General features: G+C 40.3%; 1 protein-coding gene across 1 annotated transcript; it reads right to left on the minus strand.

Moving 5' to 3' along the window:
• Positions 1 to 1,279: 1,279 nt before the first annotated feature.
• On the minus strand, positions 1,280 to 21,196 carry LOC112116994 (uncharacterized protein CXorf38). Its single transcript, XM_024214794.3, has 7 exons — positions 20,964 to 21,196; positions 15,450 to 15,584; positions 12,608 to 12,730; positions 12,327 to 12,476; positions 8,002 to 8,184; positions 3,339 to 3,510; positions 1,280 to 2,834 (listed from the first exon to the last, which is right to left on the minus strand). Exons 1-7 carry the CDS (start codon positions 21,177 to 21,179, stop codon positions 2,785 to 2,787), a joined length of 1,029 nt encoding a protein of 342 aa, XP_024070562.2. The 5' UTR covers positions 21,180 to 21,196; the 3' UTR covers positions 1,280 to 2,784.
• Between the last annotated feature and the right edge of the window lie 380 nt (positions 21,197 to 21,576).

The following is a 21,576-nucleotide window of genomic DNA, read 5'->3' on the forward strand; positions in this document are numbered from 1 at the left end:
GACCCTAGGTTTAGGGATGGGGAATATCCTCTCCTTGGCTTTTTGGTAATTTAAGCAATAAATTGAATCTGAAAAGAATCAGAACTTTTTTGAATTCTCGCCACTGGATTTTGATGTATCAGGATTTCTTCTTGTAAAATACAATTCATCACAAGAATGGTTTTTCACTTCATTGAATGTCATGTTACTGGAAATGAATACGTTTCTTGGTTAGTGCTCTGGCAAAATGTATTTTGTAAATGTTATATGCTTCATTAAAAAAGCAATTTAAGTACTGTATTTCATTAAGAGGTTACTGCCTATTGAAAGGCCTCAGTGCCAGTATATTTCTATCTACGTGGTAAGCCCCTCCCTGTTAGTAGTCACTTATAATGCTGGAGTCAAAGTCATTTGTGAGAATAACTGACAGAACAAAGGAGTCCATTACTATACTTGTATAATCTATTACAGTATTTAGACCACTGCTGAACTGACAGACAACTATTACTACATCATACAGGAAAGCAAGTAAGCCCGGAATATCGTCAATCAAAAACCTTGCTAATGGAGAACTTCAGCATTGAGCCTCAAAACCCTTTAAATTGCTCAGACAGCTATCTCAAATCCTAGGAATCTATTTCTGTCATCCCTGTTCTCTGCTATAGTAAAAAAATAAAATGTGCCAATTGTTCTCAAACTCAAACTTAGAACGGCAATTGGGAGCTAGATTCTTCTCCTATTAATCTCCATTGACTTTACTGGGGGCAGGATCAGAACCGTTTTCTAAAGTGAACACCTCTAATAACTGCTGTAGCCAATACTCAACACAGTGTCAGCTTTTCAAAATATTAGCTATTGTAGTGTAAACTATAGTAATAAGGAATATCACTGGCTTCTGGGAACCTCCAGGGAGGTGAGGCTAGGCCACCTCCTTAAGAGTAAATGCAAAAAAGTATCATCTGCTCACTTGGCTTCCCATACACCTGTATTCTATTCTAACAACAGGCAGGCTGGTGAATTCCGGCAACACCCAAAAGCAGTCGCCCAGTCAAAAACTTGAAAGAAAGAAGAATTTTCTAGGCCATGAAAAAGGGACAAATATATACATAAAAATAACAAACAATGAATCTGAGGAGAGGAGACAAATATTAACATTACACATTCATAATATATGAATTTTGTTCCTTTTATTGATTGCAAAGTTTTTATTAAAAAGAAATGGTAGCTCTCAAGAGATTAAATACATTTATTTTACTGCCAACCCTTTAGAGGGTACTGGAAAGCAAAATGTACCTTAACATTTTGTAAAAATGAGGTTTTATAAAACTTAAGGCTAATAGAAATGTTTCCATTAAAAAATAAAATCTAATGAAAATAGTTGCAGGGAACATTTAAGTAAAAATAGTGTCTGAAAACAACAACAACGTAGCACTAAAACTGAAATATTGTAATATGGACTGCACAAAATTCAAACTGACCTTGCTGATCTCCATTATGTTAAAGAGAAAAGAAATAAAATTGAAAAAAGCAAAAACATAAAAGGTTTAAGTGCCCCTTTTTTTTTTTTAAATTACATTAGTTTCAGTATTCTGGAAGGTCATTGATTTTAAATGTTTTATTATAAATGTATGATTATTTTAGTTGACAGTGTCCCTCACTTGCAATATTTTTGCTCTTCGTGGGAAAAACTGGGATTAATAATCTCAAATTATTAATTAATGATCTCAAATAATCTAACAAAATTATGCTCTGCCAGTACTAAATGCATCATCTGTTGACATTAAAAAAAAAATTAGTTATGTTTTATTGTGCTTGCAAAAAATTCTTTACAAATATTAAAAAAAAAAAAAGCACAAAAAGCCAGGACTTTGCTCCATTAAAATTGGTACTACAGGATTCTGACAGCTGCAAATTTAGCAGAAATCCTGAATCCACTGTTTTCAGGGTTAAGCAACTACATAGGACTTGACCATGCAAAGCACCATTGAAAGAAACACGGATAGTTAAAGCATTGGTGATGAGCACTTTCGAGAACTGTGCAGTGGTCTGCACGTGGTACGGAGAAATGAATGCAGTTTTGAATCATGTAAGCAAACCTCTATGCCCAGACTGCAATGAGCGCTCATGAATGGGAAAAACGACCATGCCATCAGTAAAGACAGGACATGGTCAGGGAACGGCGTTGTACAGTGGTCATTTTAATTATTTTAAGACGGTTTTGCTGCCACCCTTAAGTATTGCTGCTTTACACCAAAGTGACTGAGGAGCCAATGTTAAACTGAGAACAGAGGGTGTTATGAGGCCCAGACACAGAAACAAATGAAACTCTCTCTCTCTCACAGCCAGCTGCTCAAGGCCTCATGGCATATGCTAGGGACTGTATTTTTGCCGCCCAACATCCATTCTGTTCAGCTTAACTGCCTTAATGGATCAACAACAACAAAGCCCCAGTGGCTCAGTACTGCCTTCTCTCAGCCTTCCATACCCTTGCAAGATCAATTCCTTCAAGCCTACAGTTTATTTCCTGTCTCTAGCTAGGTTTCTCCACATTCTTGAAATTGAAAAGGAGGCGGGGGTTGGAGGGGAGGGAGGAGTACATGACATTCTTCCAAGAAACAAAATCATCAAACCGCAACAGGAAGTTTTGAAATTTTAGAAAGGCATCTCATGACAATTCACCCTTTAAGTTTGTTTTCCAAGCCACTAAAGAGGCTGGGCATACCCTCACTCAGTGAAGGACAGACTACGTGTTGACAAGTCAATCACTTACAGGAACTTCTCTTCAAAATACAGTCACTGGCACTTTCACAAAAGTTGTTCTTTGGGACTACACTTCATTTTCTTTAACGAACAACCTATATTTAAACAAAACAAAAAAACAAAACAAAAACGCATCAGTGAATCTTCCTCTAATCGAGTGTTGCACTTGTTTCTTAGTTCAGTATTTTTTATGCTTTTTAACCTGGTGGTTCCCAACCTGTGGAACAAATCCTCACGCAGATTATCTCTTTGGTCCTTCTTTTAACCTGTATTTGATCATTTCTGTAAAGACGACTGAATCTTAACAATTCCACACCTGCTGAAATACTACAATTGATGGCCCTGACAAAATGTGTCCCTATTAAACAACAGTTTCACTAACACTGTGCAGTAATCACTGCCATTCATTATCATAGCCTAATTAGTCCCCTGGGAGATGCCCCACTAAAGCGAGCGTGTCAAAGCAACACATCCTGATAAAGAGAATTATTCTACATGACAGTACTCTTTTCCTCAAACTCCTTTACAAATTTTTGCTTGTAACATCCACAACAGCTTAAGAGAGAGGAAAAGCACTTTTCCTAAATGAGTAAACTTGCCTTCATCATCCTCCTGATTGGGATATTCTTTCGTGGTCTCTTTCATAGATCTTCTTTGGTTGTACCGCTCTTTTTCAAGGCCTTCTAGCCTCTGCATATCTGCCTGAAGACTTATTTGGAGATCACCGCTGTCCTTTAAGAAGTTCTTTGTCATCTGTATCCTAGTTAAGTTCTACAGCAGCAGCAAAAAAACAAAAACAAAACCACATCTTGATGGAGCCAAAACATTACAATATAAGCTTCTTCAACTATCACACTTTCTTGATACTTGCTCTCTAGCATATAATTTCCACATCCTCTAATTATAAAAAGGCTTTTTTGTTGGCTTGTTTAGGATTTCTGCATTTTCTGGCCAGAAATATAGAAAGAATCCTGCTATTAGACTCTTATTTGTTTTAAATATACAGTGTTGTAGCTGTGTCAGTCCAAGGACATTAGTAAGACAAGGTGGGTGAGGTAATATCTTTTATTGGACCAACTTCTGTTGGGGAGAGAGACAAGCTTTTGAGCTTATACAGAGCTGACCTGAAGAACGCCGTGTAAGCTGGAAAGCTTGTCTCTCTCACCAATAGAAGATATTACCTCACCCATCTTGTTTCTATATATTTTAAGAGCTAATTTGTTTTAAGCTTTTTTTAGAGCAAAAGCTGGTGAGTGGGAGTGTAGCTTCAGCAAAACGAGGACAGAGAATGTGGGAAACACGTGAAGCTGAGGGCAGGTTGCCTAACAATTCTCAGCAGAGAAGAATTTAAACTCAGATAGATCATCTTTAAGATACTGGTCCACGTAAAGGGCTTGTTTGGACCATCCCTGTGGACAAAGGATTTTTATCATGTAAGCAGGTAACAATTTGACAAAGGCAGGTAATCGTTGATGCAAGATTGGACTGTAAACCTGCCTCTGTCAATGAAGTCCGAACAGCTTCACAGCAAAACAAATCCACTGCGCATCTTACCAAACCTGTTATGGCACATGCACTGTACATTTTACATTTAGGTAATACTTAGTCCTGCCTTGAGTGCAGGGGACTGGACTAGATGACCTCTCGAGGTCCCTTCCAGTTCTCTGATTCTATGATTTTATTGTCTCAGACTTTAAACTATAATCGTAGATTAATATTCTGTTAAAGTGGAGTGACACTAACAAAGAGCAAGAAAATTATAGCTTATGGTCGTTACAGTAACCTTAATTCATCCGGACTCATCTCTGTGTGTTCTAGCACATGCTACATGTATTTGAATGTATATTCCCAGTTCATTTCTCCTCTCCCCACAGGCAAAAAAATTCAATGCAAAGACTTAAGGCTATCTAAACTCTCTATTTTTTAAAAGCGAGGGTGAAATGAGTTAAGTAAAATTTATTTGTAAGATATTGGCCTATTTACAATTTCAATTGAAAAAAACATTCCCAATTTTTGGCAGGTTCCCCCCCTTCATCGTATGATGATGTGAGAGGAAAATCCACTTGCAGTCTTTGGTAATCAAGTCTTCCCTGCTCACAGGGAGGCAGCTCATCCCAGAAGAGATCTTTTCAGATGGTACAAGCAACTGCAGCTCCGGGAAACTCAAGCATGCAGCAAGAAGGGCCTGGGAAAAGCAATTCCCAACTGTGCCAGAGACCAGCAGGGAGCATATACTACACACATGCAAGGAAGCCAAATTACAGCCACTGTGGTGGCCACATCTTTGCACGGCGTGCACATTTAAAATATCTGACAATGTTGAAGGATTTTTTTTTAAATTTAACTATTGTTTAGGATTTTTTATTTGAAAAGGGGGTTCTTTAAAAAAATTCTCGTGGGGTAAGATGAGGATTTTTACATCTGGCGTACAGAAAGAGAACTAGATTTTAAAAAGTTAGAAGCAGCTGATGATGGGAGGAAAATGTAGACTAGGACAAAGGTTCTCAGACTATGTCTGTGGACCACCAATAGTGTCAATTTCAACCTGCGCAATCAAATATTTGGTGACTGGAGGAGGAGGGGAAGAAGGTGACCATGAAAGGATCTCTCTCAAAGCAAACAGGAAAATGAGAGTTGGAAAACACCTAGACCAAAAAGAGATGAATTTGAAACTATGGCACCAGTATTGAAGGGATATTCTCAACTCAGCTTTGGGAGCACAGCAGAAGTGGGGAATAAATATGAAATGGGGGACATGGAGATGATCAGCAAAGGGCAAAAGTCTTTCCCTCTTTTTAAAATGTTTTCTTATGGCTGCTAAGCATATCATGCGTGCTTCTGGGGGTGAGAAGCATTCAATTTATAAGAGAATTATGCATGCTAAATACTTTAGTAAACAATTTTGTTTTTTACTGAAGCATAAAGGAAAGCCAACCTGAGGGCATTTTTCAAAGAGGACTACTCAACTGCAGAGAATATTTTCACTAGCAACAACACAGTTCTTCAAAAACACTTGCAAAAGGTAAAATTGAGTTTGTTCAATGAAGATGTCAATGAGAATGGAAGACTGAGGATAAAGAAATGCCAAGTTTGTTAAACATTTGTTTTACTTCCTAATTTACAGTGGAGGAAGAGAATGAGCCATGTACAGATTGATCACATTTCCCAGAATGAGGGGGAGGAATTGCTGTGTAAATAACAACTGAGACTGTTGAAAAGGGGGGTATTTCTTACAACAGAAAAAGGAGATCCAGACAACATACCCTTCACAGAAGACACTGAAAAAAAGAGATGCTAGAAATTACATACGCATTGGACGGTGTCCAGGTTTCAGGGCCAAAGTTTCACTTACTTTAAGAATGCTTTTTGCTCAAGGTTTCACTTTAGGTTCTTTCCAGGTTACTTGAAGATGCAAGAATGATGGAGAGGTGCTTAGAAAAAAATTCAAAAGACACCCAACAAGTCTGGTTCTATCCCTAGAATAATCAGACCTGTTTATAGCGTTTATCTTCTATTGTGATAAGTCAGATGAAATTTGAGACAGTCTCACAAGGTCTCACAGATCACCAGATGGGTTCAACCAGGTTTGTCCAGGGCTTGGGAATTATTTTACTTGTTTATTTTAATACCTTCTCATAGAATTTAAACTGAGAAAAAAAAAAAATCTTCCTCTCAGCCTGGGTTCAGAGCCTTGTAAAAAGTAAACAATCCTCCCCCCAGTCAAGGCTTACTTGGAGCTCAAAAAGGCTTTGTGCAGCCATGGTTTCAGTCTTGTTTTAAAACAAGAAAGGGGTTTTAGATAGCATGTTCCTCTTCTCTTTGCCTGGAAGGAAGGTTTTGCTCCTGGTGCATGGCACTCAACAGCACCTGGGAGTACCTCCCTCTTCTTAGTATCCTGGGAAATTAATACATAACAGCTGGCACAGTCTGGTTATTCTGACAATCACTAGGGTAACAGCAAGCTCCTGTAGTCTTGACTACAGTCAGTGTTAACCCTCTTTCTGCCAGTCCCTGGAGAGGATCTACAGAATGTGTCACAGCTTTCAGCATGCTCGTGCAAAGCCTTATGTTGAGAGCAAGGTTACATTTTTAAATTTTTCTTGTAACTTAAATAGAGGAGAGATTTAAAAATTCACAGAAATACTGTCAAGGTAAGACTTTTTTTTTTTTTTTTTTTTTAAATACAAAAAGTCTTCCCTTACCTCTGCTACTAACAAAAGGTTAAAGTATTAAAAGCACAATAATTTGAACCTAGTTTACTTTTCTACTTTTGTGGTGTTTGCGCTCTGATTTTTTACATATTTACAACAAGGAAAACTGACTAGTCAGTTTCATTTTGTTTCTGTTAGCTAATACAATGCTCATGTTTGCAAACATGGGAGGGAGATGTTTCTATTTTAAAAAACTAATTTTCATCAGAATAAAAAAAAAGCAATTTTAGGTTTTGTAAAAATGTTGTTTTAAACAAAACTTTTTTAAAATTAAAATTCCCAACAGTGTTTCCTTCAGCTATATATGCAGAAGCAGGTTTTAAAACAATTAGAAGTTTGTGCTAAAAACCTTCAAACTTTTTTTTTTTTTTTAAATGCACCTTTAGAAATTCTGATAACTCAAAACACATAACGCCATTAATTTTAGGACAAAAGTTTAAAGAAAATATAGAACATGTGGAGGGGAAAATTCAGCAAAGATATCTTGCTTGCTTAAGGGAACTGTTCTATTCTAGGTGCAAATATGTAACTGCTATTAATGCTAAAGGGAGTTACATAACTATATCAAAAGAGGACGAGAACATCTTGAAAAGCAGACTATATGGACACATGCATATCAGAGATCTTGTGCACAGATTATTGCCATGTTAAATCAGGGAAATTCAATGTACGTTGTATACAGTATTCACATTTTCAAGCATCTTCTGTACCTCAACTAGCCAGTCTTCAATGCTGAAGTTTAGGAGTTCCTGGAAAGGTGCTCTCAGCAGGCAATCACATTCCATTCCGTATCTCAGCGTCAAACTGCCTAGATGTAGTACTAAAGTGGGAGGTTTTTGGAACATCTCTTATGCTCCTGGAGGGATTTCAAGTTTACTATATGGTAAACTGTAAGCCTGCCTTCACTTGGCTAGCCCTTTTCCAGTAAATATTGGTTTAAACGCAAAAGAGGAATCCTGTTCATTACCCAGAATGAGCCATAACTTCTTTCCTTTAAATATCTGACTAATACGTTAAGTCTTCTTTTATGTTTTTTTAATTTTAAAAGTACCTCTTCAGACAGCATCTCCTGCTCTTCTACCAGAAGATAGATCTCTTTAAGTCTTTCCTTTATTAATTCCATCTCTATTTCACTTATTTGGCTCCCACTCATGCAAACTTCTGTTTCTCCTTCCAATCCATCTGGCTGATCTTCTTCCCCTGGTATATAAACAGCCCAATCCGATGACAGAAGCTGTTTGGTTTATAAGAGGAAAATGAAATAGGTGATTAAATTTAAAAAGGCACTCTTTCTGGTACCATAGAGAGAGCTCCAGTTAATGCTACTGTAATAGAGCAGCCCTTCATTTTGTGGTTTCAGTAGTGTGACAAAGTACTCTAACTATGCAATGAGTTAAGATTAAATAAATCTGTAAATACTTTTCTATAATCTTTATCAGTGTTGCTCCTGGATACTTCTAGCTCCTCATTTCTATAACTGTACAAAGTGAATTTTAGGCTAACTTTTACCTCCAACCCCACAAAGCAAGCACTTGTGGTGTCATGTCTTGATTGCGCTGGGCACCAGGTTAAAGGTCTAGTGCTCTAAGCACATGAAACTGACATATGGAACACCAACTCCATAATTTAGAATATATGGGGGTACATATAAAATGGTTATTTCAGGATTTCAGCTAATTTGTTCCAACATGCATAAGCGATCAAATTTAGGTGTTCTTAAACAGCTGTCTGTACAGAGCTGGCTGATCACATGGTGCTGGCTCTCATATTCCACCAGGAGAAACAGCACGGGGATGGGGTGGGGGGGGACGACAAAGGGAGGAGTAAAAGAAACCGGCTGGATAAAAAATTTTTAGAAATATGATTTTAGAAAAACAGATTATTTAAATCAGATTTTTTAAATTTACATTAAATACAGGTTTATTTTAAAAAAATAAAAGGTGCAGAGAATATTTTTTTCATTTCAGTTTATTCATCTAGTTCAGTTCAATGATTAGTTCATTCAAAGTTAGGAAAACAATGGGATGGGAGTTGAAAAAGCATAAAAGCTTGTTTTCCTTTTTCAATCTATGAATAAAAGCTAGATGTGAGAGGATGGAATCTACTAGTTCTAAAATCTTGAAGGACATGGTGATCAGAAAATCAGTTCAATTCACTAACTACAGATAATACTTCCTTTGTTTAATAAATCAGTTCATTTTAAATGCAAACATATTTTGATAAACTTTTCTCATGTATCCAGCACAATTAAGATAGTTTTATTTAACAAAAAAAAACCAAAATGCTTTTTTAATTGAATTTATATCTAAATAGAGCTTGACAGAAGTAAAAAAATCAATGTAGTAAATAAGAAATGCACCATTCACCATTTTCTAATAAAAAAATGTAAGTGTTAAGAATCTGAATAAATGTCTGTTAAGCTCTTTAGTTGCTTAAATAAATGTGTATAAATATAGCATATGTTCTTGATTAGCAAAAAAGATGTACCACGTTTAGTACAAAGGCTGTATTTAGTTGCAAATCAATATGTTTTAATGGTTCCCAACCAGTGAAGCTCAACCTTTCTTTAGGAAAATAACTAAAAAGTATAAATGCAATGCAAAACAAAATTAAAATCAATTATTTAAATTCCTTTGAGTTAAATGAAGCCACCCTGAAAAGGAGAGAATGTGAGTAACTCTTTTTGAAAAGTACAAAGCATTTATCATTCCAAAGACAGAAACATAAATATGTACTTCCATACACCTGCTGTTATTTTTCATGTAAGAAATTGCTGTGGCTGCCTCAGGGGTGTTATGCAACAGAAAAAAGATGGGGAGGTGGTCCATGTGATGGAGAATGGGAGAGGAAGAGATGCCTGAAATAATCTGTCCATTGTGGTATTGTTCACACTATCAGAGGCTGAACCCCCTTGGTGTGATGGTCGTTATACCGTGCCTTTTAACCCCATTCATTCCCTTTTCTCTCTACCCTTTTTTTTACACAAAAGTCAGTCTTTTGGTAGAGATTGGTGATAATGTGTATAAAGGAAGCATCTATGAAAACTACACTGTATTGTGTAATTAAACAGCTCAGAACCATTCTCAGTCTGTAGCCTAGGTCCGAAGACATAGGACAGACCAGGGCTGTATCTCTTGGACATTTAGGGGTACTGCCTACCGAGTGTCAGAAGTTATCAGCTTGCTGTGGTGACAGTTTTAGAGTTTACATATAGCCCTTATAGGGAAGAATGAAAGAAAAGTAATTTTGTTCTCTCTAGTGCCGCTGCAAGAGCTTGTTTAATGGGCTTTGTCACAGTTGAGGGCAACTGCACCTGTAGTCCCTGTGTGGTCCAGCAACAGCACCCACATTTCAGGCTTACAGTTCCAGCCGTTGCCTTTCTTGGGCAGAGACCGATATCTCACCCTGGTCAGAATGGAATATTTCTAGGCTGCACAGTTCCCTGTCTTCACTGTGTTATTCCCAGCAGAGACAGGCTGCCCAAGCACAGTTATTTGCTTTCTCTTCAGAGACTGATAAGAGTGATGGTCAACAGTTGTATGTCACCTCACAGCTCTTTTTATGCAAGCCTTCTTTATTCTTAAGGTAAAAGCACTACCGAGAGAACATATTGAAAACAATAAAAGAAGCTACATGCATGCGAATAAGTTTACCAGAGATCACCCCAACTGCACCATAGGCTTCAGTCCTTCAACACTTTACCACAGGATTTCTTGTTGGATACAAGTTCATCATCGCCTCAGCTCAGAACTAGTATGCAGTCTTATGTGGCCTCAGCAGGCCCAGTCTTTCCAGCCCTACCCTAAGAATTGGGGCCCTCTGTGGATAGGGATCTTGTCCATTTGCTGGATCAGGAAGCAGAACCTGAGCCAGTTTAAAACCAGACTATTTATCAAAAAATCCTTTCTTTGCCTGTTGGTCCCTGGAGAATCCAGTTTGAACTAGTATATTGCAACCTCTCCAAGGGGTAGCATCAAAGGTCTGATAAGGGAGGAGTTTCATTAGCATTCCCATCCTGCCAAAGCAGGTGCATATAATGCCACAACAGCACATACAGTGGACCCAAAGGTAGTAAGCCTAATTCAGTAAGGTGTGGCTTAATTCTATAAAGTTCATTCAGGATATTGCAGAAAATTGTCAATCGGTCACAGGCTCAAAAGCCTATTTTAATAAAACCACTCTATTCTGTCGATTAGTAACAGAAAATAAGCAATATTAACAGTGACTTAAGCCCAGAAAACCCTACCAACATTTCCACTTATCAGGCAACATGATCAATTTCAGTTCTTTTCTGCACAGACCAATTCCTCAAATGAATATTCCCTTAAAACCACCTTCCCAACTGCCGCTTAAACCTGTTGGCAAATAGGTGGGGTGGCGCAGGAAACCTTTCATTTTATCCCCTCATCCCACCACATTGTGCAGCAGCCACATATAAAAGTAAATACAGGTCTATATAACCTCTTAAACTCCTGAAAAGCAGCTGTAATATTTAATATTGGAAGAAGTAATAAGTTGGATGAACATGCCAACTCCCCTATGATCTCTAGATATAAACAGGTAGGACAAGAGCATGTGTAGAAGAATGAGATACTCTGGGGCATGGAGCTGGTACTTGTGTAGAAGACAGAGTCGAGAGGGATATCTGCGCTGCGAGTAGTGTGGTCTCACCCAACATCAGGAGGAGGATTAGATAAATAACTACTTCTAGACTGGGTAGAAGATAGATGGATGGGGCAGACTCAGCTCTGTTGCTGACAGTAGTAGAGAGAGGATTGCATTCAGAGGGCAAGGTAGGAAGATGCTGTCTCTTCAGTACAGAGAGGAGGGCGAGATAAGTCTCTGATCTGTATATGAATATGAAGAGACACGCAGGTTAGCGTAGCTACCTCATAGAGGGAGGGTACATTGGAGGAAGGAGCATGGATGGTTGCATAGGAGGAACAAATGGCCCAGCAGTCCAGGGACTGGGGAAGCTCAAAGGTGGCATACAGCTACCTCTGCCACACCAATCAGGTCTTGTGCCAAACAGAGCTTGGATGGACGGTAGGATCAGGGCCAAAACATCTGGTAGAAAAGGGCTGTTTCCCGCTCAGCCTCACAAATATTTGATTTACAGTGGTGAGTTACCATTGACCCAGAACCTGCAAACACTGGAGAGTAGTGCTTCCTATGATGAACAGTCCCATTGACGGAAGGTATTTGACTCTTTTTGTAATGTACAATGAGACTGGACATTTAAATAAACAGAGTAGAAAAATATAAACCCCCAGTGAAATTTCAGAGACTTTTAAAAGTCCTTGCAGATTTCTAATGTACTGGATTATATCTACAATTTATAACAAAAAAACTACAGATCAGAATTATTTCTTTTACCTTTTCTATCCTTGTACTAGCAGTCATAACTTCTGGAACATTCTGGAGTTCCTTTAATAAATTCTGAATCTTCTTTTCAAACTCTTCCAACCATAAAGAAGAAACTTTCATTTCTGAAGAATGCATTAATTCATTGCGGCACTTAATCACCTAAACAGGAGAATGAAGAAAAACAGCACTGCTACATGACGGCCATACCCATCCCACCACACAAGCTACAGTATTTTACAGAATATATATTAATTAAAAATAGTTCTTGGAAATAGTCTGGTAGATTTTACCTCTCTGACTTTCTTCTGGTCAATACCACTGAAGTGATCACAAAAGTTGAAAAGGTTTAGAAGAGCAGCTGCATCACACTTGTCTGGTCCAGAAATATCCATCTGCCCACGAGGCATATAAGCCTACATAACAAAAGTGCACGATACCAATGTCATTTTTGGTTTCAGGAAGTACACAAATGTGTGATTTCCTTATCTGCCTATAAGCACTGTTTATGTTTCAAAATGATATTGCCTAAAGTAAATGCAATAAACTAGAACACAATCTCTACAACTCCACTTGCTGCATTTGCCAATTAACAATGTGTTCAAGCAAATGGTTATTTCCTTCACAACCCTTAAATCTTTCCCTACTTGATTATTTGATTCTGCAATGAAGTCACAATGCTAAACGAACACTATAACACACTGTATAGTTATACACACTCATGACTTCCCTGCATCACTAGGGAGTTGCACACTTTAAAGCTTGTGTCGGCTCAGCTCTTCCCTCCATTCCCCGCATGAGCTTCTTTTGTGCCACCCTCCTATCCCCCTCTATTTCAGGGACACCCCGCACCTCCAACTCCCTCCTTCATGCCAGGGGCTCTGTGTTCCCTCCCACCATCTATGCATCCAAATCCCCTGCCCCCAACCAGGTGCTCTGTGCCCCCCTTCAGGGGCACCGGAACAGAGGGGGCCCAAGGGCCATGGCCCTCTAACTTTTGAAAGTCTTCCACTTTTCACCACGGGTCTGGATCCCTGTCCCTCCTCTTCCCCCCCAAGGCCCCACCCCCAGGCTAGATCAGAAGCTGGAGCCCGGTCCAGGGAGCCCGGGCAGCTGTGGGGACCCACCCCTCCACCTGCCTGGGGCTGGGGGGCTCGAGAGCAGCCCCAAGCCTGTGTCCCCACCCCAGGCAGATGGAGGGACCCGGGCTCCCCAACTCGGCTCCAGCTTGGCCAGGGGCCATGGAGGGGACAGGGCCTCGTAGCTCCACCACTTTTAGGAAGAATCCATTGCCCCTGCACCCCACTCCCCCATGGAGTAAGAGACAAGTCATTCAGGATGTCAACATCTTAAACTGTATTGAGAGGCTGGGCAGAACTGAGATGGGGGGGGGGTATTGTTACAATGGAAAGAGTTAATGGCTGCCATCAACCAGTTCTTTGATCTATGGTTCTCAACCAGGCGTAGGTGTACTCCTGGGGGTACGCAGAGATCTTCCAGGGGATACATAAACTGATCTAGATATTTGCCTAGTTTTACAACAGGCTACATAAAAAGCACTAGTGAAGTCAGTACAAACTAAAATTTCATACAATGATTTGTTTATACTGCTCTATATACTGTATTTTACGGTAGCGTGATGTGCAGATAAAATGTATGTCGAATACATTGTGTATGTCATTTACTGACGCGTACAAGAATGTTAATGAGGTTGAAGTTGTAGTTTTTAAGTGAGGTGAAACTTGGGGTACACAAGACAAATCAGACTCCTGAAAGAGGTACAGTAGTCTGGAAAGGTTGAGAACCACAGCAAGAGACCATAACAGATCTGATTAAAGTTGCTAGGTCTGCTAACCAGATGCCAGGGCATCATGTGTTCCCTATTTCACCCTTTTGCTTTTGTGATTTTCACCAAAAAAAAATTGATATTCTCCCCACCAATGCCTGGAATATTCCTTGAAATTTTGCAATTGATCTGATGTAGCACTGAAAAGTTATCGCCTTACAGACAAACAGATGTATCCCATCAAGTTGAGCACAGAGCTGTGCAAGTTCAGCCATTCGGGTGGGAGATTAGTGAGTGAAGGGAAAACGATATTTTAAATACACATATCTGCAATAGCAGACAAAACCAGGAAGTTTTTTTTTGGTGGGGAGGGGGAATATTACTTTTCACTTCAGATGCTTTGTTGTTCACGTGTACCAGCACATCATACCACCCCTGTTCCCAGAACACTACCCAGCTACAATATCCTCTAGAATGAAGCACTGGGATTATATGGGGACTTTACCCTGGGTTAACTGCCTGCCTGCACAGACCACCACCACCAACACATTGGTTCAGACAGATGAAGTAGCCTAGTTAGTATAAAAGTTTGTGTGTTATTTTGCTACTTTTAAGGGGTTTCCTTTTTTAATTAAATAGTTTAAACTGAACTTCATCTTTTGATGCACAAGCTTCACTTTTAAAGGATTTCTTTAAAGAGATCTGTGAGACTACAAGTATTTATTCCATTGAGAATTTAGATACATTACTGAGTACTTTACAGACCATGTTTCAGTCAGTGATTATTTTAGAGGATGTTCAGCAAATCAGGAAGCAGAGCAGAAATGCCAACAATTTTGCATGGTACCACTGAACTTTACAACACTGTAAATATTACCAAATACTATTCCTAATACCTTTTCATTATATTTCTTTGGGCTGAACTAAGAAATATTGCTATACACTGGCTTGGATTTAAGCCTAGTCAATGTGTTTTCAAATCCAGGATGAAATAAAAATGAAATCAAGTTGGTTAAGCCCAAAAGGGTAGTGACTTGGATGCTCAGAACATGGAAAAGCACAAGGTTAGCCACTGAAACCTTTCCTTTTGTCTACTGTTAGCAAGAAAAAAGGACAATACATGTGCAACAGTTTGTTCTCCAGGGATGAAATCCTGCCCCCACTGAAGACAATGGGAGTTTTGCCATTGTCTTCTACAGGGCCAGGATTGCACCATACATCCAAATCCTGCCCTGACAGACTCCTATCCAGCCAAACTGAATTCATTATGGAACCACACGTGGATGAAACTGAGGACATGAGCTGACCCCAAGTGTGATTCTTCTAAACAATGAATTTAATTATATTACCTTTGCAAGTTCCCATGAGTTAGAAGGCCAAAGCCAAGGTTTGCAGTTTCCCCAGTGAACTTCTCCATTCCTGTTGGTGTGATGATTCAAAATCTCCTTTTTCCACTCTGTGCACAGTGAACAGCTGGACTGAAACTAAAAAGAAAAAAAATAGGAAAGAAACCAATGTAATTTACCTTAGTACTTGCACCCTTTAAATTACACTTTAAAAAGTGCACAGGGTTATTACTACATTGCAGCAGAGGCTAGAAAAAGGATTCAAGGAATGTTCATTCAGAAATTTGATCAAATGCACAGATTCTCATATGCAGAGCGCTGAACTGTTACGCAAAGATGTAATTGAGAATTTCGGTATAATAAATACAGTAGGTTAGGGCAGTAGCCTCTCACCTCTAGAGACCTGGGTTCAACGAGAGTCAGGACTCAACTGGAAATGAGTCTGAAGCTTCTCCTATCCAGGGTTAAGGCCAATGCTAACCAGATGTCTCAAATGAGGGTTGCGTGACAAACCCCGTGGTGAAAGAGAAGAATGCTTTAACAGCAGAATTTGAAGTTATGCATTTTTTCCTTACAATTTACATTAGGGTTAATAAAAGACATATCTGAACATGGTTGAATCCTTACGGAATTTTCAACTGGGAAGGATGTCCTAACAGCTAAAGCGTATAACAGTTTATTCCAATTTAACTTTTCTGATTGTTCTTTCTACATGTGCACGCACATACAAACCCTCCTCCACCTTTGTCATTAACTTTGTGGGGCAGAGGGATTAAATGTGTATGTGAATTAGACTGTAAACTCCCCAGGGCAGAAACTTTGTTTTATTTGTAGGTCTAATATAGTACTCAGCACTCTTATAGGGCTGCACAAATAAATAATTGTGGGTGGCACTGAAGAACACTAAAGTGAATGTTTGTTATCTTGAATTATGTTACAGAGTTTATTTGTTTTTTAAATGTACTCTAACAGAGAGGATCAGTGAACTGCCAGCTCTCAGTACATTGTTTCTGGTATGTAATAATAGTGATTATTATTACTGGATATTATGGAGTCACAGGTCATGCTTCCACAGTTGAAGTTGAATTTAATTTTGCACTTAACGCAGAAATTCAACCTCTTTGTTATGTATGAAAAACACTGTATATCCTCTACAAGACTATGGAATTTACTCTGAGCACAGAATGAATTTTCTGAGCATGCACAAGTAAACTCATTCATTAGGTTCTATTAATTAAAATAGATACTTTAAAATATTCATCCTGTCTTAGTCCTTTTTGGCCCTATGAGCTTAATAATGGAGTATGCGGACACCATCATAACAACAATAGGATCATGATTAAGGCATTTGAGAATGTAGTCCCAGATTAGACTAAACAGATTTTTAAAAGACATTTTATTTATTTAATTTCTTCATGGTGTTACTATAGAGCAGCCAAGCTAGTTTGGGTGCCCTTACTGCATTTCTATACCTTAATTTGTTTGGATTTCTTTTATATCTAAGCATAACTCTGAATTTCCTGGGTTGATAATGCTTGTTTTTAGATAATTACAATATCCACAAGTGGTATCTAACACAATGTTCATACTTCTACGTTACTGTTACAATAAATTAACATGAGTGAAAAGTAGATGAAGAATCTCATTATGGTGCTTAGGGGAAGCTTTCTTCACAACATTAAACTACCCTACATAGATTGGCACAAGCATCAGTTTTTCCTCAGAAGAGTACTAAAGAAGCCATGTGAGAAGCTTCCACTATGCCCAACCCTAGCCAGTACTACTAAACCTTCACTTTCATGTGCACTAACACTTACTACAGTAGACCCTCAGAGTTACAGACACCTCGGAAATGGAGGTTGTTCATAACTCTGACATGTTCTGTAACTCTGAACAAAACATTATGGTTGTTCTTCAAAAGTTTACAACTGAACATTGACTTAATACAGTTTTGAAACTTTACAATGCAAAAGAAAAATGCTCTTTTCTCTTAATTTTTTTTAGTAGTTTACATTTAACACAGTACTGTACTGTATTTGCTTTTTGGGGGGAGGGGGTCATCTCTGCTGCTGCCTGATTGCGTACTTCCACTTCCAAATGAGGTTTGTAATTGACTGGTCAGTTCATAACTCTGAAGTTCTATTGTATTCACCCTTCTCTCTCTTTGCTGGAAACTAAAAACAAAAGTTTTATCGCTGTCAAGCGCTTAAAAAAATTAATCGTGATTGATCGCACTGTTAAACAATAATAGAATACCATTTAGTTAAATATTTTTGGATGTTTTCTACATTTTCAAATATATTGGTTTGAATTACACCACAGAATACAAAGTGTACAATGCTCACTTTTTTACTTTTGATTACAAATATTTGCATAGTAAAAATAAAAGAAATAGTATTTTTCAATTCATCTAATACAAGTACTGTAGTGAAATCTCTTTATCATGAAAGTTGAACTTACAAATGTAGAATTATGTACAAAAAAACCTGCAATTCAAAAACAAAACAATGTAAAAGTTTAGAGCAGGGGTCGGCAACAGTAAAACATGATTTACTGTTGCATGCTGCTGCCCGCCTGGGGTCCCTGCCGCCGGCCCTGCTCAGCCCGCTGCCGGCCTGGATGGACAGAACCCCGGGCCAGCAGCGGACTGAGTGGGGCCAGCAGTCAGGACCCCGGCTGGCAGGGGCTGGAACCCCAGACTGGCAGCGGGCTGAGCCACTCAACCCGCTGCCGGCCTGGGGTCCGGGCTGCCGGCCTCACTCAGCCCACTGCCAGTCTGAGGTTCCATCCGCTGGCCCCTGTAAATGTAAAATGTATTACTGGCACGCGAAACCTTAAATTACAGTGAATAAATGAAGACTTGGCACACCACTTCTGAATGGCTGCCGACCCCTGATTTAGAGCCTACATGTCCGCTCAGTCCTACTTCTTGTTCAGCCAATCGGTCAGACAAACAAGTTTGTTTACATTTGCAGGAGATAATGCTGCCTGCTTCTTGTTTACAATGTTACCTGAAAGCAAGAACGAGGGCTCACGTGGCACTTTTGTAGCCGGCTTCACAACATATTTACATGCCAGATATGCTAAACACTCACATGCCCCTTCATGCTTCAACCACCATTCCAGAGGACATGTGTCCATGCTAATGATGGGTTCTGCTCAATAAGAATCCAAAGCAGTGTGGACTAACACATGTTCATTTTTATCATCTGACTCTCATGCCACCAGCAGAAGATTGATTTTCTTTTTGGTGGTTTAGTTCTGTAGTTTCCGCATCGGAGCGTTGCTCTTTTAAGACTTCTGAAAGCATGCTCCACGCCTCGTCCCGCTCAGATTTTGGAAGGCACTTCAGATTCTTAAACCTTGGGTCAAGTGCTGTAGCTATCTTTAGAAATCTCACATTGGTACCTTCTTGCGTTTTGTCAAATCTGCAGTGAAAGTGTCCTTAAAATGAACACGTGCTGGGTCATCATCCGAGACAGCTATAACATGAAATATATGGCAGAATGTGGGTAAAACAGAGCAGGAGACATACAATTCTCCCCTAAGGACTTGAGTCATAAATTTAATTAATGCATTATTTTTTTAACGACCATCATCACCATGGAAGCATGTCCTCTGGAACGATGGCCAAAGCATGAAGAGGCATACGAGTGTTTAGCATATCTGGCATGTAAATACCTTGCAATGCTGGCTACAAAAGTGCCATGCGAACACCTGTTCTCACTTTCAGGTGATGTAAATAAGAAGCGGGCAGCATTATCTCCCGTAAATGTAAACAAACTTGTTTTCTTAGTGATTGGCTGAACAAGAAGTAGGATTGAGTGGACTTATAGGTGCTGAAGTTTTATATTGTTTTGTTTTTGAGTGCAGTTATGTAACAAAAAACAAACACACCCTATATTTATAAATTGCACTTTCACAATAGAGATTGCACTACAGTACTTGTATGTTGCGAATTGAAAAATACTATTTCTTATCATTTTTACAGTGAAAATATTTGTAAAAAAATATAAAGTGAACACTGTACACTTTGTATTCTGTATTGTAATTGAAACCAATATATTTGAAAATGTAGAAGAACATCCAAAAATATTTAATAAATTTCAATTGGTATTCTATTGTTTAACAGTGCCATTAAAACTGTGATTAATCGTGATAAATTTTTTTAATAGCAATTAATTTTTTTGAGTTAATTGCAAATTAACTGTAATTAATCAACAGCCCTAATCACAACTGATCTTCAAACAACAACAAAAAGATATCTAGCTCTGTATAACGGCTATGTATGCCATGCAAAGAGACAGGAGTTTGAGAGCAAATACAAGGGTCAACAAGGCTTTAGGCAGTTAAGTGCCTAAGGAGCAGGGTAGAGACCCAGTCAGTCCCATAGCACTCTCTGCTGAGCCAATATTGGACTCAGAAATTGAATGGCTGGGATAATAATGGACCATAAAACTGAATTAGAAAGCAAAGAAATTCTCCATCTCTGAATTTCTTGTCTAACATCCCACCTAGAACTTCTTTTCTGAGCTAACCAACAGGAACCCCGATGTGAAGGAAGGAGGGAGGGCCCAATCCTGCAGCTTTCCGGGGACTGTAGTCGCTGATTAAGTAAATGAAGTTGTGCAGGTAGCACTGCGAAGTCTCTCATGTAGGTCTGGAAGAGAAGCAGCCCCCCCACCCCCACTTTAAGAACTAAGGTACTCAAAAAATGAGTGAACTAGACAAGGAGAAAAGGATAATGGTCTAACAACACAGTGCTCACAACTCTGTGCTCTGCTCCTAAACTCCAACACCTCCTCCCAAAATCAGCCTAGTTCCTCTATTTGTTGGTGCTGATTTAAGCAGCAGTGCCATGCATAACATTGCTGATGCCAAGTGTTCAAAATTCACGAATCAGTCCTCTAAAAATCATTAGAATTTTAAAAAGCAACATGCGGGGGGGGGGGGCGGGGGGGGGGAAGAGGTGTTGCCTGCTGGTTCTCGAGCCTTCAGGCTGCTCTCAGATCATGTTTTCAAGGTTTTCTCTGCAACCAAGAGGGCTAAAAACTTAGGTCAAATGACAGTCCAGAATCTCTCATCATCACCACACTGCAGAAACTGGAGCTTTAAGAAAACTGTGCTCACTAGACGCACAATGACATCACCAGAGCTGGCCATGCTGACTTCCTACCGGCAGTGCAAGGGTGGTGCTCTCCACGCGGCACAGGCTTGCCAACCTTGCAGGAGTGTCCTGGAGTCTCCAGGAATTCAAGATTAATCTTTAATGGCAGACTGTCACGTGACGAAGTCTCCAGGACCACATCCAGCCCTAGCAGGGGGCTGGGGCAGGCTGGCTACACACCGGGGTAACAAAGTGCACAGGCTGAGCCTCGCGCCCCTGAGCGGCGGGGAGGGTCTGATGGGCTGTAAGGGACCCGCTCCCCGCGATGGACCCCCAGCACTTGGGCGCTGCCTGCAGCCCATCAAGAGCCACCTCCCCGCCCCGAGCGCGCTGCGGGCTCCGGCTCTCACCTGCCTGCCCCGGGGAAGGCAGCGGCCGCGGCAGAGGCGGCCCGGGGGCGCCAGGCGGGCGGGGCTGCGGGCGAGCAGCTGGCGGTGGAAGGCGCGGAGCTGCTCCCCGGCGAAGCGCTGCAGCGCGTCCCGCAGCAGCACCAGGCAGTGCCCGGCCTTCACCCAGTTCTTGTACTCGGCGCAGTTCAGCCGCGCGGCCAGCTCCGCCAGCGCCATGGCCCGCGCCGCCTGCCGGGGAGGTGGAGGCCGGGCTCGGCTGGCCCCGCCCCGGCTCCGCCCTGCAGCTCAGCCCGGCGGGAGGCCAAGCGCCGTCCAGCAGAGCCCGCTGAGAGCCACGCGCACCCCAAGGAGAGAGGAGCTGCAGCGAGGCGAAAGAGCAGGGCCAGGCTTCAGTGTGGAAACAATCCTGCGTTTTATTTTAAATACAGGTGTTTAACCTGGTTTTTCAGCACCTGGGGTTGGAACCCTAGTCCGGAGTGTTGTCACGCCCCTGCCTGCCTGGAAGGAGGAGGGCTCAGGACTTGTATCTACCACCACCACCACCGTCCAGGTTCTCATGTAACCGCATCATTCCGGCAGCTGGAGCTTTCAGAGAAACAACTCTTGCACTTCG

This window comes from Terrapene carolina, unplaced genomic scaffold (assembly GCF_002925995.2).
Source record: "Terrapene carolina triunguis isolate 2854851 unplaced genomic scaffold, T_m_triunguis-2.0 Scaffold26, whole genome shotgun sequence".
NCBI classification, from domain to species: domain Eukaryota; kingdom Metazoa; phylum Chordata; order Testudines; family Emydidae; genus Terrapene; species Terrapene triunguis.